This window comes from Salvelinus alpinus, chromosome 2, assembly GCF_045679555.1.
Source record: "Salvelinus alpinus chromosome 2, SLU_Salpinus.1, whole genome shotgun sequence".
NCBI lineage: Eukaryota > Metazoa > Chordata > Actinopteri > Salmoniformes > Salmonidae > Salvelinus > Salvelinus alpinus.
The window spans coordinates 97,294,932-97,310,363 of NC_092087.1; the positions used below are offsets into that span (position 1 = coordinate 97,294,932).

The window sequence follows — 15,432 nt, forward strand, 5'->3', positions numbered from 1 at the left end:
AGCATTCTGTTCATCCTTCCTCTCTGTCATTGGGCTACAGCGTTCTGTTCATCCTTCCTCTCTGTCATTGGGCTACAGCGTTCTGTTCATCCTTCCTCTCTGTCATTGGGCTACAGCGTTCTGTTCATCCTTCCTCTCTGTCATTGGGCTACAGCGTTCTGTTCATCCTTCCTCTCTGTCATTGGACTACAGCGTTCTGTTCATCCTTCCTCTCTGTCATTGGGCTACAGCGTTCTGTTCATCCTTCCTCTCTGTCATTGGGCTACAGCGTTCTGTTCATCCTTCCTCTCTGTCATTGGGCTACAGCGTTCTGTTCATCCTTCCTCTCTGTCATTGGGCTACAGCGTTCTGTTCATCCTTCCTCTCTGTCATTGGGCTACAGCGTTCTGTTCATCCTTCCTCTCTGTCATTGGGCTACAGCGTTCTGTTCATCCTTCCTCTCTGTCATTGGGCTACAGCGTTCTGTTCATCCTTCCTCTCTGTCATTGGGCTACAGCGTTCTGTTCATCCTTCCTCTCTGTCATTGGGCTACAGCGTTCTGTTCATCCTTCCTCTCTGTCATTGGACAAGCCTGGTCGGGGGTTAGGATAGTTCTTAGTGTTGGGTAATCAGACCCCCCTCTATACACACACCTCTCTGCTCCCCTCTTATACCTGAGGGGCCAATTTCATAGATGTGTCTCTCTCTCTGCTCCCCTCTTTCACCTGAGGGGCCAATTCCAGCGATGTCTCTTTCTCTCTCAATTCAAAGAGCTCTCTCTATGTGTGTGTGTAATGATTCTATATCTCTACATAGTGTTTCTTCAGGGTATTTTCTTCTCTTTTCTCATAGCCTTAATCCTCTTTGTTTTTCTTTATGGCGTCTATCCCTCCTTCTCCCTCCCCCTTCTCCAGTGGTTTTCCCCTTTCCCACCTTGTCTTCCTCCTTTTCCTTGTCCTTCCCTCCCCAGTTCTCACCCCCCTCTATCTCTGCCCCCTCCCCCCCCCCCCTGTCCCCCTAACCCCTCCCCCTCTCTAAGCTGGGAGTTTAACCGTTCTGTCAAACCTCGCCTTGCTACCTTCAGGGCCCTACACAGACCGGTGAGTCTCCCTAGATCTGAGGACAGTTTGGTGTTTCCCCTCCTAATGGATCAGGTTAGGATTATAGGAGGGTAATCTGGTCCTAGATCAGTGGTTAGGTTAGTATCTAATGAATCCATTTAGGATTATGGGAGGAAAACTGGTCCCAGATCAGTGTATTGGTTAACCACCATACTCAGGTGAGTCACAGGGGTCCAGGGTTTCGCACCAACAACAGAGACTCATTGGCTAGATCAGGGCTGTCCAATCCCGGTCCTGGAGGGCCCAAACACTTCTTGTTTTAGTTTCTACCTGGTAGTTAATTACACTCACCTGGTGTCCCAGGTCTGAATTAGTCCCTAATTAGAAGGACAGGATGAAAACCAGAAGTGTTTGGGCCCTCCAGGACCAGGATTGGACGGCCCTGGGCTAGATGGACAGGAAGCCCAATGCTGATTGGTGGATGAGAACATTTTGTTGTTTGTTTACAACGTCTGAAGATGTCACAATACATGTGTGTGTTTCTGTTTATCTGTGTGTCTCACGATGAGTGTCCATCCTTCTCAAGTTCCAGAGGATCAATTCTGGCAAGCACATGGTAACACTTCCTGTGGTTACGGTTTAGATCAGGGTTCCTATGGTTACGGTTAGATGTAATCCAGGCCTCCACCTCCACAGTACTGACTGGTGTTCTCTTTCCATGGTAGTTGACATGGTAACACTTCCTGTGGTTACGGTTTAGATCAGGGTTCCTATGGTCTACGGTTAGATGTGATCATGGTAACACTTCCTGTGGTTACGGTTTAGATCAGGGTTCCTATGGTTACGGTTAGATGTAATCCAGGCCCCCACCAGTCAGTACTCTGGAGGTGTTTAGAGGACAAAGGTAACAACCAGCAGTACTATAATATCTCCTGTCTCCTGAAGTGTGCACTTGTTCACTACATCCCACAAATGTAAAAGCGTTAGATTGGTGGAGACGTGGGAGTTATTGCAGCGTTAGATTGGTGGAGACGTGGGAGTTATTACAGCGTTAGATTGGTGGAGACGTGGGAGTTATTACAGCGTTAGATTGGTGGAGACGTGGGAGTTATTGCAGCGTTAGATTGGTGGAGACGTGGGAGTTATTACAGCGTTAGATTGGTGGAGACGTGGGAGTTATTACAGCGTTAGATTGGTGGAGACGTGGGAGTTATTACAGCGTTAGATTGGTGGAGACGTGGGAGTTATTACAGCGTTAGATTGGTGGAGACGTGGGAGTTATTACAGCGTTAGATTGGTGGAGACGTGGGAGTTATTACAGCGTTAGATTGGTGGAGACGTGGGAGTTATTACAGCGTTAGATTGGTGGAGACGTGGGAGTTATTACAGCGTTAGATTGGTGGAGACGTGGGAGTTATTACAGCGTTAGATTGGTGGAGACGTGGGAGTTATTACAGCGTTAGATTGGTGGAGACGTGGGAGTTATTACAGCGTTAGATTGGTGGAGACGTGGGAGTTATTACAGCGTTAGATTGGTGGAGACGTGGGAGTTATTACAGCGTTAGATTGGTGGAGACGTGGGAGTTATTACAGCGTTAGATTGGTGGAGACGTGGGCTGGTGGGAGTTATTACAGCGTTAGATTGGTGGAGACGTGGGAGTTATTACAGCGTTAGATTGGTGGAGACGTGGGAGTTATTACAGCGTTAGATTGGTGGAGACGTGGGAGTTATTACAGCGTTAGATTGGTGGAGACGTGGGAGTTATTACAGCGTTAGATTGGTGGAGACGTGGGAGTTATTACAGCGTTAGATTGGTGGAGACGTGGGAGTTATTACAGCGTTAGATTGGTGGAGACGTGGGAGTTATTACAGCGTTAGATTGGTGGAGACGTGGGAGTTATTACAGCGTTAGATTGGTGGAGACGTGGGAGTTATTACAGCGTTAGATTGGTGGAGACGTGGGAGTTATTACAGCGTTAGATTGGTGGAGACGTGGGAGTTATTACAGCGTTAGATTGGTGGAGACGTGGGAGTTATTACAGCGTTAGATTGGTGGAGACGTGGGAGTTATTACAGCGTTAGATTGGTGGAGACGTGGGAGTTATTACAGCGTTAGATTGGTGGAGACGTGGGAGTTATTACAGCGTTAGATTGGTGGAGACGTGGGAGTTATTACAGCGTTAGATTGGTGGAGACGTGGGAGTTATTACAGCGTTAGATTGGTGGAGACGTGGGAGTTATTACAGCGTTAGATTGGTGGAGACGTGGGAGTTATTACAGCGTTAGATTGGTGGAGACGTGGGAGTTATTACAGCGTTAGATTGGTGGAGACGTGGGAGTTATTACAGCGTTAGATTGGTGGAGACGTGGGAGTTATTACAGCGTTAGATTGGTGGAGACGTGGGAGTTATTACAGCGTTAGATTGGTGGAGACGTGGGAGTTATTGCAGCGTTAGATTGGTGGAGACGTGGGAGTTATTACAGCGTTAGATTGGTGGAGACGTGGGAGTTATTACAGCGTTAGATTGGTGGAGACGTGGGAGTTATTACAGCGTTAGATTGGTGGAGACGTGGGAGTTATTACAGCGTTAGATTGGTGGAGACGTGGGAGTTATTACAGCGTTAGATTGGTGGAGACGTGGGAGTTATTACAGCGTTAGATTGGTGGAGACGTGGGAGTTATTACAGCGTTAGATTGGTGGAGACGTGGGAGTTATTACAGCGTTAGATTGGTGGAGACGTGGGAGTTATTACAGCGTTAGATTGGTGGAGACGTGGGAGTTATTACAGCGTTAGATTGGTGGAGACGTGGGAGTTATTACAGCGTTAGATTGGTGGAGACGTGGGAGTTATTACAGCGTTAGATTGGTGGAGACGTGGGAGTTATTACAGCGTTAGATTGGTGGAGACGTGGGAGTTATTACAGCGTTAGATTGGTGGAGACGTGGGAGTTATTACAGCGTTAGATTGGTGGAGACGTGGGAGTTATTACAGCGTTAGATTGGTGGAGACGTGGGAGTTATTACAGCGTTAGATTGGTGGAGACGTGGGAGTTATTACAGCGTTAGATTGGTGGAGACGTGGGAGTTATTACAGCGTTAGATTGGTGGAGACGTGGGAGTTATTACAGCGTTAGATTGGTGGAGACGTGGGAGTTATTACAGCGTTAGATTGGTGGAGACGTGGGAGTTATTACAGCGTTAGATTGGTGGAGACGTGGGAGTTATTACAGCGTTAGATTGGTGGAGACGTGGGAGTTATTACAGCGTTAGATTGGTGGAGACGTGGGAGTTATTACAGCGTTAGATTGGTGGAGACGTGGGAGTTAATACAGCGTTAGATTGGTGGAGACGTGGGAGTTATTACAGCGTTAGATTGGTGGAGACGTGGGAGTTATTACAGCGTTAGATTGGTGGAGACGTGGGAGTTAATACAGCGTTAGATTGGTGGAGACGTGGGAGTTATTACAGCGTTAGATTGGTGGAGACGTGGGAGTTATTACAGCGTTAGATTGGTGGAGACGTGGGCTGGTGGGAGTTATTCTTACCACATTTCTTATGCCAGTCATTTCCTTTCATATGGTGGAAGTGTACACTTCAGGAGGAAGGAGAGACATTGGGACAGAACCCATGTCTGGTTTGCAGGGTTTAAACAGATCCCATGTCTGGTTTTGAGGGCTTTAACAGATCCCATGTCTGGTTTTGAGGGTTTAAAGCAGTTTCGGTAATAACTGAGGGATATTTATCACTAACTCAGGTTTAACTCAGGTTTATGTCCAACACGTTTCTTTTCTCTGTGTGTGAGCATGTGTAACACCTCACCCTCATCTATCTCGCTCGCTCTCTCGCTTTCTCTCGCTCACCCGCTCTCTCCCTCCCCTCTCTCTCTCTCACCCCTCCTCTCTCTCTCACCCCTCCTCTCTATTAAATGTAAGTGGTTTTATTGTCATGGGAAATGCATGTTAACATTGCCAAAGCAAGTGAACTAGATAATAAACAGTAAAAACGTACAGTAAACATTAAACTCACAAAATGTTAAAAATAATAGACATTTCAAATGTCATTGTCTCTCTCTCTCTCCCGCACCCCGTCTCTCGCCACCTCCTCTCTCTCTCCGGGCCCCTCCTCTCTCTCTCTCTCCGGGCCTCTCCTCTCTCTCTCTCTCCGGGCCCCTCCTCTCCTCTCTCTCTATCTCCGGCCCCCTCGCCCCTCCTCTCTCTCTCTCCGGCCCCCTCGCCCCTCCTCTCTCTCTCCGGCCCCCTCGCCCCTCTCTCTCTCTCCGGCCCCCTCGCCCTTCCTCTCTCTCTCCCTCGCCCCTCCCCTCTCTCTCTCCGGCCCCCTCGCCCCTCCTCTCTCTCTCCGGCCCCCTCGCCCTCCTCTCTCTCTCCGGCCCCCTCGCCCTCCTCTCTCTCTCTCCGGCCCCCTCGCCCCTCCTCTCTCTCTCTCCGGTCCCCTCGCCCCTCCTCTCTCTCTCTCCGGCCCCCTCGCCCTTCCTCTCTCTCTCTCCGGCCCCCTCGCCCCTCCTCTCTCTCTCTCCGGCCCCCTCGCCCTCCTCTCTCTCTCTCCGGCCCCCTCGCCCCTCCTCTCTCTCTCCTGCCCCCTCGCCCCCCCCCCTCTCTCTCTCCGGCCCCCCCCCCCCAGTCTCCAGCTACTGAGGACTTCTCTCACCTGCCTCCAGAACAGAGGAAGAAGAGACTTCAGTCCAAGATTGATGACATCACCAAGGAACTTCAAAAGGAGCTGGACCAGAGGTAGCCCCGCCTCCCCCGCCACTCTGACATCATCACCACAGTGACGGCGGCTATCTTACTGTCTCTGTCCATCACTGGGAGAATCTCAATTGCATTCTCCTCGCGTGTTCTCTCCTCTCTCAGGTCAGAGGGGAGGGACCTCTGGCTTTCTCATCCAATGGGTTTTGAGAAGGAGGCGAGGAGAGACGGCGCGAGGTGTTTGCAATTGAGATTCTCCCATCGTGTCCGTCTCGAATGGCACCCTATTCCCTATATAGTACCCTACCTTTGACCAGGGCTTTTAGGGCCCTAATCAGTAGTAGTGTACTAGATGGTCTTATAGGGCCATAATCAGTAGTAGTGTACTAGATGGTCTTATAGGGCCATAATCAGTAGTAGTGTACTAAATGGTCTTACAGGGCGGCTCTGATCAGTAGTAGTGTACTAGATGGTCTTATAGGGCGGCTCTGATCAGTAGTAGTGTACTAGATGGTCTTATAGGGCGGCTCTGATCAGTAGTAGTGTACCAGATGGTCTTATAGGGCGGCTCTGATCAGTAGTAGTGTACTAGATGGTCTTATAGGGCGGCTCTGATCAGTAGTAGTGTACCAGATGGTCTTATAGGGCTCTGATCAGTAGTAGTGTACTAGATGGTCTTATAGGGCCATAATCAGTAGTAGTGTACTAGATGGTCTTATAGGGCCCTGATCAGTAGTAGTGTACCAGATGGTCTTATAGGGCGGCTCTGATCAGTAGTAGTGTACTAGATGGTCTTATAGGGCGGCTCTGATCAGTAGTAGTGTACTAGATGGTCTTATAGGGCCCTGATCAGTAGTAGTGTACTAGATGGTCTTATAGGGCCCTGATCAGTAGTAGTGTACTAGATGGTCTTATAGGGCCCTGATCAGTAGTAGTGTACTAGATGGTCTTATAGGGCTCTGATCAGTAGTAGTGTACTAGATGGTCTTATAGGCCCTGATCAGTAGTAGTGTACTAGATGGTCTTATAGGGCTCTGATCAGTAGTAGTGTACTAGATGGTCTTATAGGGCTCTGATCAGTAGTAGTGTACTAGATGGTCTTATAGGGCTCTGATCAGTAGTAGTGTACTAGATGGTCTTATAGGGCCCTGATCAGTAGTAGTGTACTAGATGGTCTTATAGGGCTCTGATCAGTAGTAGTGTACTAGATGGTCTTATAGGGTCCTGATCAGTAGTAGTGTACTAGATGGTCTTATAGGGCCCTGATCAGTAGTAGTGTACTAGATGGTCTTATAGGGCTCTGATCAGTAGTAGTGTACTAGATGGTCTTATAGGGCCCTGATCAGTAGTAGTGTACTAGATGGTCTTATAGGGCTCTGATCAGTAGTAGTGTACTAGATGGTCTTATAGGGCGGCTCTGATCAGTAGTAGTGTACTAGATGGTCTTATAGGGCCCTGATCAGTAGTAGTGTACTAGATGGTCTTATAGGGCTCTGATCAGTAGTAGTGTACTAGATGGTCTTATAGGGCCCTGATCAGTAGTAGTGTACTAGATGGTCTTATAGGGCTCTGATCAGTAGTAGTGTACTAGATGGTCTTATAGGGCTCTGATCAGTAGTAGTGTACTAGATGGTCTTATAGGGCCCTGATCAGTAGTAGTGTACTAGATGGTCTTATAGGGCTCTGATCAGTAGTAGTGTACTAGATGGTCTTATAGGGCTCTGATCAGTAGTAGTGTACTAGATGGTCTTATAGGGCCCTGATCAGTAGTAGTGTACTAGATGGTCTTATAGGGCCCTGATCAGTAGTAGTGTACTAGATGGTCTTATAGGGCTCTGATCAGTGGCTCTGATCAGTAGTAGTGTACTAGATGGTCTTATAGGGCCCTGATCAGTAGTAGTGTACTAGATGGTCTTATAGGGCTCTGATCAGTAGTAGTGTACTAGATGGTCTTATAGGGCCCTGATCAGTAGTAGTGTACTAGATGGTCTTATAGGGCTCTGATCAGTAGTAGTGTACTAGATGGTCTTATAGGGCTCTGATCAGTAGTAGTGTACTAGATGGTCTTATAGGGCCCTAATCAGTAGTAGTGTACTAGATGGTCTTATAGGGCCCTGATCAGTAGTAGTGTACTAGATGGTCTTATAGGGCCCTGATCAGTAGTAGTGTACTAGATGGTCTTATAGGGCTCTGATCAGTAGTAGTGTACTAGATGGTCTTATAGGGCCCTGATCAGTAGTAGTGTACTAGATGGTCTTATAGGGCCCTGATCAGTAGTAGTGTACTAGATGGTCTTATAGGGCTCTGATCAGTAGTAGTGTACTAGATGGTCTTATAGGGCCCTGATCAGTAGTAGTGTACTAGATGGTCTTATAGGGCCCTGATCAGTAGTAGTGTACTAGATGGTCTTATAGGGCTCTGATCAGTAGTAGTGTACTAGATGGTCTTATAGGGCCCTGATCAGTAGTAGTGTACTAGATGGTCTTATAGGGCCCTGATCAGTAGTAGTGTACTAGATGGTCTTATAGGGCTCTGATCAGTAGTAGTGTACTAGATGGTCTTATAGGGCCCTAATCAGTAGTAGTGTACTAGATGGTCTTATAGGGCCCTGATCAGTAGTAGTGTACTAGATGGTCTTATAGGGCCCTGATCAGTAGTAGTGTACTAGATGGTCTTATAGGGCTCTGATCAGTAGTAGTGTACTAGATGGTCTTATAGGGCCCTGATCAGTAGTAGTGTACTAGATGGTCTTATAGGGCCCTGATCAGTAGTAGTGTACTAGATGGTCTTATAGGGCTCTGATCAGTAGTAGTGTAGAAGGTCTTATAGGGCTCTGATCAGTAGTAGTGTACTAGATGGTCTTATAGGGCCCTGATCAGTAGTAGTGTACTAGATGGTCTTATAGGGCTCTGATCAGTAGTAGTGTACTAGATGGTCTTATAGGGCCCTGATCAGTAGTAGTGTACTAGATGGTCTTATAGGGCTCTGATCAGTAGTAGTGTACTAGATGGTCTTATAGGGCCCTGATCAGTAGTAGTGTACTAGATGGTCTTATAGGGCCCTGATCAGTAGTAGTGTACTAGATGGTCTTATAGGGCTCTGATCAGTAGTAGTGTACTAGATGGTCTTATAGGGCCCTGATCAGTAGTAGTGTACTAGATGGTCTTATAGGGCTCTGATCAGTAGTAGTGTACTAGATGGTCTTATAGGGCCCTGATCAGTAGTAGTGTACTAGATGGTCTTATAGGGCCCTGATCAGTAGTAGTGTACTAGATGGTCTTATAGGGCCCTGATCAGTAGTAGTGTACTAGATGGTCTTATAGGGCCCTGATCAGTAGTAGTGTACTAGATGGTCTTATAGGGCCCTGATCAGTAGTAGTTTACTAGATGCTCTTATAGGGCCCTGATCAGTAGTAGTGTACTAGATGGTCTTATAGGGCTCTGATCAGTAGTAGTGTACTAGATGGTCTTATAGGGCCCTGATCAGTAGTAGTGTACTAGATGGTCTTATAGGGCCCTGATCAGTAGTAGTGTACTAGATGGTCTTATAGGGCCCTGATCAGTAGTAGTGTACTAGATGGTCTTATAGGGCTCTGATCAGTAGTAGTGTACTAGATGGTCTTATAGGGCCCTGATCAGTAGTAGTGTACTAGATGGTCTTATAGGGCCCTGATCAGTAGTAGTGTACTAGATGGTCTTATAGGGCCCTGATCAGTAGTAGTGTACTAGATGGTCTTATAGGGCCCTAATCAGTAGTAGTGTACTAGATGGTCTTATAGGGCCCTGATCAGTAGTAGTGTACTAGATGGTCTTATAGGGCCCTGATCAGTAGTAGTGTACTAGATGGTCTTATAGGGCCCTGATCAGTAGTAGTGTACTAGATGGTCTTATAGGGCCCTGATCAGTAGTAGTGTACTAGATGGTCTTATAGGGCTCTGATCAGTAGTAGTGTACTAGATGGTCTTATAGGGCCCTGATCAGTAGTAGTGTACTAGATGGTCTTATAGGGCCCTGATCAGTAGTAGTGTACTAGATGGTCTTATAGGGCCCTGATCAGTAGTAGTGTACTAGATGGTCTTATAGGGCCCTAATCAGTAGTAGTGTACTAGATGGTCTTATAGGGCCCTAATCAGTAGTAGTGTACTAGATGGTCTTATAGGGCCCTAATCAGTAGTAGTGTACTAGATGGTCTTATAGGGCCCTGATCAGTAGTAGTGTACTGATGGTCTTATAGGGCCCTGATCAGTAGTAGTTTACTAGATGGTCTTATAGGGCTCTGATCAGTAGTAGTGTACTAGATGGTCTTATAGGGCTCTGATCAGTAGTAGTGTAGATGGTCTTATAGGGCCCTGATCAGTAGTAGTGTACTAGATGGTCTTATAGGGCCCTAATCAGTAGTAGTTTACTAGATGGTCTTATAGGGCCCTGATCAGTAGTAGTTTACTAGATGGTCTTATAGGGCCCTGATCAGTAGTAGTGTACTAGATGGTCTTATAGGGCTCTGATCAGTAGTAGTGTACTAGATGGTCTTATAGGGCTCTGATCAGTAGTAGTGTACTAGATGGTCTTATAGGGCTCTGATCAGTAGTAGTGTACTAGATGGTCTTATAGGGCTCTGATCAGTAGTAGTGTACTAGATGGTCTTATAGGGCTCTGATCAGTAGTAGTGTACTAGATGGTCTTATAGGGCTCTGATCAGTAGTAGTGTACTAGATGGTCTTATAGGGCTCTGATCAGTAGTAGTGTACTAGATGGTCTTATAGGGCCCTAATCAGTAGTAGTGTACTAGATGGTCTTATAGGGCCCTGATCAGTAGTAGTGTACTAGATGGTCTTATAGGGCCCTGATCAGTAGTAGTGTACTAGATGGTCTTATAGGGCCCTGATCAGTAGTAGTGTACTAGATGGTCTTATAGGGCGGCTCTGATCAGTAGTAGTGTACTAGATGGTCTTATAGGGCTCTGATCAGTAGTAGTGTACTAGATGGTCTTATAGGGCTCTGATCAGTAGTAGTGTACTAGATGGTCTTATAGGGCTCTGATCAGTAGTAGTGTACTAGATGGTCTTATAGGGCTCTGATCAGTAGTAGTGTACTAGATGGTCGATGGTCTTATAGGGCCCTGATCAGTAGTAGTGTACTAGATGGTCTTATAGGGCCCTGATCAGTAGTAGTGTACTAGATGGTCTTATAGGGCCCTGATCAGTAGTAGTGTACTAGATGGTCTTATAGGGCGGCTCTGATCAGTAGTAGTGTACTAGATGGTCTTATAGGGCTCTGATCAGTAGTAGTGTACTAGATGGTCTTATAGGGCTCTGATCAGTAGTAGTGTACTAGATGGTCTTATAGGGCTCTGATCAGTAGTAGTGTACTAGATGGTCTTATAGGGCTCTGATCAGTAGTAGTGTACTAGATGGTCTTATAGGGCTCTGATCAGTAGTAGTGTACTAGATGGTCTTATAGGGCTCTGATCAGTAGTAGTGTACTAGATGGTCTTATAGGGCCCTGATCAGTAGTAGTGTACTAGATGGGAATAGTGTGCCTTTTGTGACACATTGATTTGTTTTAACAGACACCCTTCTTCTGTAACATATTTCCTGTTTCTGTGTGTTTGTGTCGTCTGTCCGTCTGTCCGTCTGTCCGTCTGTCCGCCCGTCCGCCCGTCTGCCCGTCTGCCCGTCTGCCTGTCTGTCTGTCTGCCTGACTGTCTGCCTGTCCGTCCGTCTGTCCTCCTCCAGTGAGGCATTAGAGAAGATGAGAGGTGTTTATGAACGGAACCCTCAGATGGGAGACCCAGCCAGTCTAGAACCTCAGATCACCCAGACCTCGCAGAACGTTGGACGACTCCGAGGACAACTCACCAAATACGAGGTAGGCTACTGCACACACACACACACACACACACACACACACACACACACACACACACACTCTGGCTTGGTAACACACACACTCTCTGGCTTGGTAACACACACACTTTTGTCACTAGCCATCTATAGTAAATAGCAAGTCATTCTTCTCTCTGGCAGTCGTGGCTGGCTGAAGTTTTCAGAGGAGATGATTCTACCAACACTGCTGTCAACAACAATCAACACTGGTAAGAGAGGGAGAGTGTGTGTGTTAATGTAATGTCTATATATTTTAATATAATGTGTGTGTGTATATATAATGTATGTGTGTGTATATAATGTGTGTGTGTATATAATGTGTGTGTGTATATAATGTGTGTGTGTATATAATGTGTGTGTGTATATAATGTATGTGTGTGTATATAATGTATGTGTGTGTATATAATGTGTGTGTGTATATAATGTGTGTGTGTATATAATGTGTGTGTGTATATAATGTGTGTGTGTTAATATAATGTATGTGTGTGTATATAATGTGTGTGTGTTAATATAATGTGTGTGTGTTTATATAATGTATGTGTGTGTATATAATGTGTGTGTGTTTATATAATGTGTGTGTGTTAGTGTATAACGTGTGTGTGTTAGTGTATAACGTGTGTGTTTATATAATGTGTGTGTGTTTATATAACGTGTGTGTGTGTGTGTGTGTGTGTTAGTGTATAACGTGTGTGTTTATATAATGTGTGTGTGTTAGTGTATAACGTGTGTGTGTGTTAGTGTATAACGTGTGTGTGTGTGTCTCTGTCTTCAGTTCCATGTCAGCTGATCCGTCTCAGAACATCTACTCAGAGTTTGATGAAGACTTTGATGAAGATGTGGAAACTCCTATAGGAAAGGCTACTGCCCTCTACACCTTCCAAGGTACACACACACCATCACACACACACACCATCACAAACACACACCATCAGACAGACATCTATTAGTTGATGTGTGATCAGTGTTTGTCTGTGTACCACTCTCTCCTCCTTCCTCTCTCTCATCCAGTGAGGGGACAGTGTCTATAACTAGTGTGTCTGTCTCCTCCAGGTTCCAGTGAGGGGACAGTGTCTATAACTAGTGTGTCTGTCTCCAGGTTCCAGTGAGGGGACAGTGTCTATAACTAGTGTGTCTGTCTCCAGGTTCCAGTGAGGGGACAGTGTCTATAACTAGTGTGTCTGTCTCCAGGTTCCAGTGAGGGGACAGTGTCTATAACTAGTGTGTCTGTCTCCAGGTTCCAGTGAAGGGACAGTGTCTATAACTAGTGTGTGTCTGTCTCCAGGTTCCAGTGAGGGGACAGTGTCTATAACTAGTGTGTGTCTGTCTCCAGGTTCCAGTGAGGGGACAGTGTCTATAACTAGTGTGTGTCTGTCTCCAGGTTCCAGTGAGGGGACAGTGTCTATAACTAGTGTGTCTGTCTCCAGGTTCCAGTGAAGGGACAGTGTCTATAACTAGTGTGTGTCTGTCTCCAGGTTCCAGTGAGGGGACAGTGTCTATAACTAGTGTGTCTGTCTCCAGGTTCCAGTGAGGGGACAGTGTCTATAACTAGTGTGTGTCTGTCTCCAGGTTCCAGTGAGGGGACAGTGTCTATAACTAGTGTGTGTCTGTCTCCAGGTTCCAGTGAGGGGACAGTGTCTATAACTAGTGTGTGTCTGTCTCCTCCAGGTTCCAGTGAGGGGACAGTGTCTATAACTAGTGTGTCTGTCTCCAGGTTCCAGTGAGGGGACAGTGTCTATAACTAGTGTGTCTGTCTCCTCCAGGTTCCAGTGAGGGGACAGTGTCTATAACTAGTGTGTCTGTCTCCAGGTTCCAGTGAGGGGACAGTGTCTATAACTAGTGTGTGTCTGTCTCCAGGTTCCAGTGAGGGGACAGTGTCTATAACTAGTGTGTCTGTCTCCAGGTTCCAGTGAAGGGACAGTGTCTATAACTAGTGTGTGTCTGTCTCCAGGTTCCAGTGAGGGGACAGTGTCTATAACTAGTGTGTCTGTCTCCTCCAGGTTCCAGTGAGGGGACAGTGTCTATAACTAGTGTGTCTGTCTCCTCCAGGTTCCAGTCAGGGGACAGTGTCTATAACTAGTGTGTGTCTCCTCCAGGTTCCAGTGAGGGGACAGTGTCTATAACTAGTGTGTCTGTCTCCTCCAGGTTCCAGTGAGGGGACAGTGTCTATAACTAGTGTGTCTCCTCCAGGTTCCAGTGAGGGGACAGTGTCTATAACTAGTGTGTGTCTCCTCCAGGTTCCAGTGAGGGGACAGTGTCTATAACTAGTGTGTCTGTCTCCTCCAGGTTCCAGTCAGGGGACAGTGTCTATAACTAGTGTGTGTGTCTGTCTCCAGGTTCCAGTGAGGGGACAGTGTCTATAACTAGTGTGTCTGTCTCCAGGTTCCAGTCAGGGGACAGTGTCTATAACTAGTGTGTCTGTCTCCTCCAGGTTCCAGTGAGGGGACAGTGTCTATAACTAGTGTGTGTCTGTCTCCAGGTTCCAGTGAAGGGACAGTGTCTATAACTAGTGTGTCTGTCTCCTCCAGGTTCCAGTCAGGGGACAGTGTCTATAACTAGTGTGTGTCTCCTCCAGGTTCCAGTGAGGGGACAGTGTCTATAACTAGTGTTTCTGTCTCCAGGTTCCAGTGAGGGGACAGTGTCTATAACTAGTGTGTGTCTGTCTCCAGGTTCCAGTGAGGGGACAGTGTCTATAACTAGTGTGTGTCTGTCTCCAGGTTCCAGTGAAGGGACAGTGTCTATAACTAGTGTGTCTGTCTCCAGGTTCCAGTGAGGGGACAGTGTCTATAACTAGTGTGTCTGTCTCCAGGTTCCAGTCAGGGGACAGTGTCTATAACTAGTGTGTCTGTGTCCAGGGGACAGTGAAGGGACAGTGTCTATAACTAGTATGTCTGTCTCCTCCAGGTTCCAGTGAAGGGACAGTGTCTATAACTAGTGTGTCTGTCTCCAGGTTCCAGTGAGGGGACAGTTTCTATAACTAGTGTGTGTCTGTCTCCAGTTTCCAGTGAGGGGACAGTGTCTATAACTAGTGTGTCTGTCTCCAGGTTCCAGTCAGGGGACAGTGTCTATAACTAGTGTGTCTGTCTCCTCCAGGTTCCAGTGAGGGGACAGTGTCTATAACTAGTGTGTGTCTCCTCCAGGTTCCAGTCAGGGGACAGTGTCTATAACTAGTGTGTGTCTCCTCCAGGTTCCAGTGAGGGGACAGTGTCTATAACTAGTGTGTCTGTCTCCAGGTTCTAGTGAGGGGACAGTGTCTATAACTAGTGTGTGTCTGTCTCCTCCAGGTTCCAGTCAGGGGACAGTGTCTATAACTAGTGTGTGTCTCCTCCAGGTTACAGTGAGGGGACAGTGTCTATAACTAGTGTGTCTGTCTCCAGGTTCTAGTGAGGGGACAGTGTCTATAACTAGTGTGTGTCTGTCTCCAGGTTCCAGTGAAGGGACAGTGTCTATAACTAGTGTGTATGTCTCCAGGTTCCAGTGAGGGGACAGTGTCTATAACTAGTGTGTGTCTGTCTCCAGGTTCCAGTGAGGGGACAGTGTCTATAACTAGTGTGTCTGTCTCCAGGTTCCAGTGAGGGGACAGTGTCTATAACTAGTGTGTCTGTCTCCTCCAGGTTCCAGTGAGGGGACAGTGTCTATAACTAGTGTGTCTGTCTCCAGGTTCCAGTGAGGGGACAGTGTCTATAACTAGTGTGTCTGTCTCCAGGGGACAGTGAGGGGACAGTGTCTATAACTAGTGTGTCTGTCTCCAGGTTCCAGTGAGGGGAGAGTGTCTATAACGAGTGTGTCTGTCTCCAGGTT

General features: G+C 47.0%; 1 protein-coding gene across 5 annotated transcripts in view; it reads left to right on the plus strand.

The window, feature by feature from the left end:
• LOC139568353 (cdc42-interacting protein 4 homolog) overlaps positions 1-15,432 on the plus strand; it is an 89,480-nt gene that overhangs the window by 68,903 nt on the left and 5,145 nt on the right. For all 5 annotated transcript variants that reach the window (XR_011673587.1, XR_011673586.1, XR_011673584.1 and 2 more), the window contains exons 10-13: positions 5,682-5,791; positions 11,485-11,617; positions 11,776-11,843; positions 12,407-12,516. Coding sequence is in view for 1 of the 5 variants with exons in the window: in XM_071390122.1 (XP_071246223.1) it covers positions 5,682-5,791; positions 11,485-11,617; positions 11,776-11,843; positions 12,407-12,516 (421 nt within the window). In the remaining 4 variants the exon portion in view is untranslated. The remainder of the gene's footprint in view (positions 1-5,681; positions 5,792-11,484; positions 11,618-11,775; positions 11,844-12,406; positions 12,517-15,432) is intronic.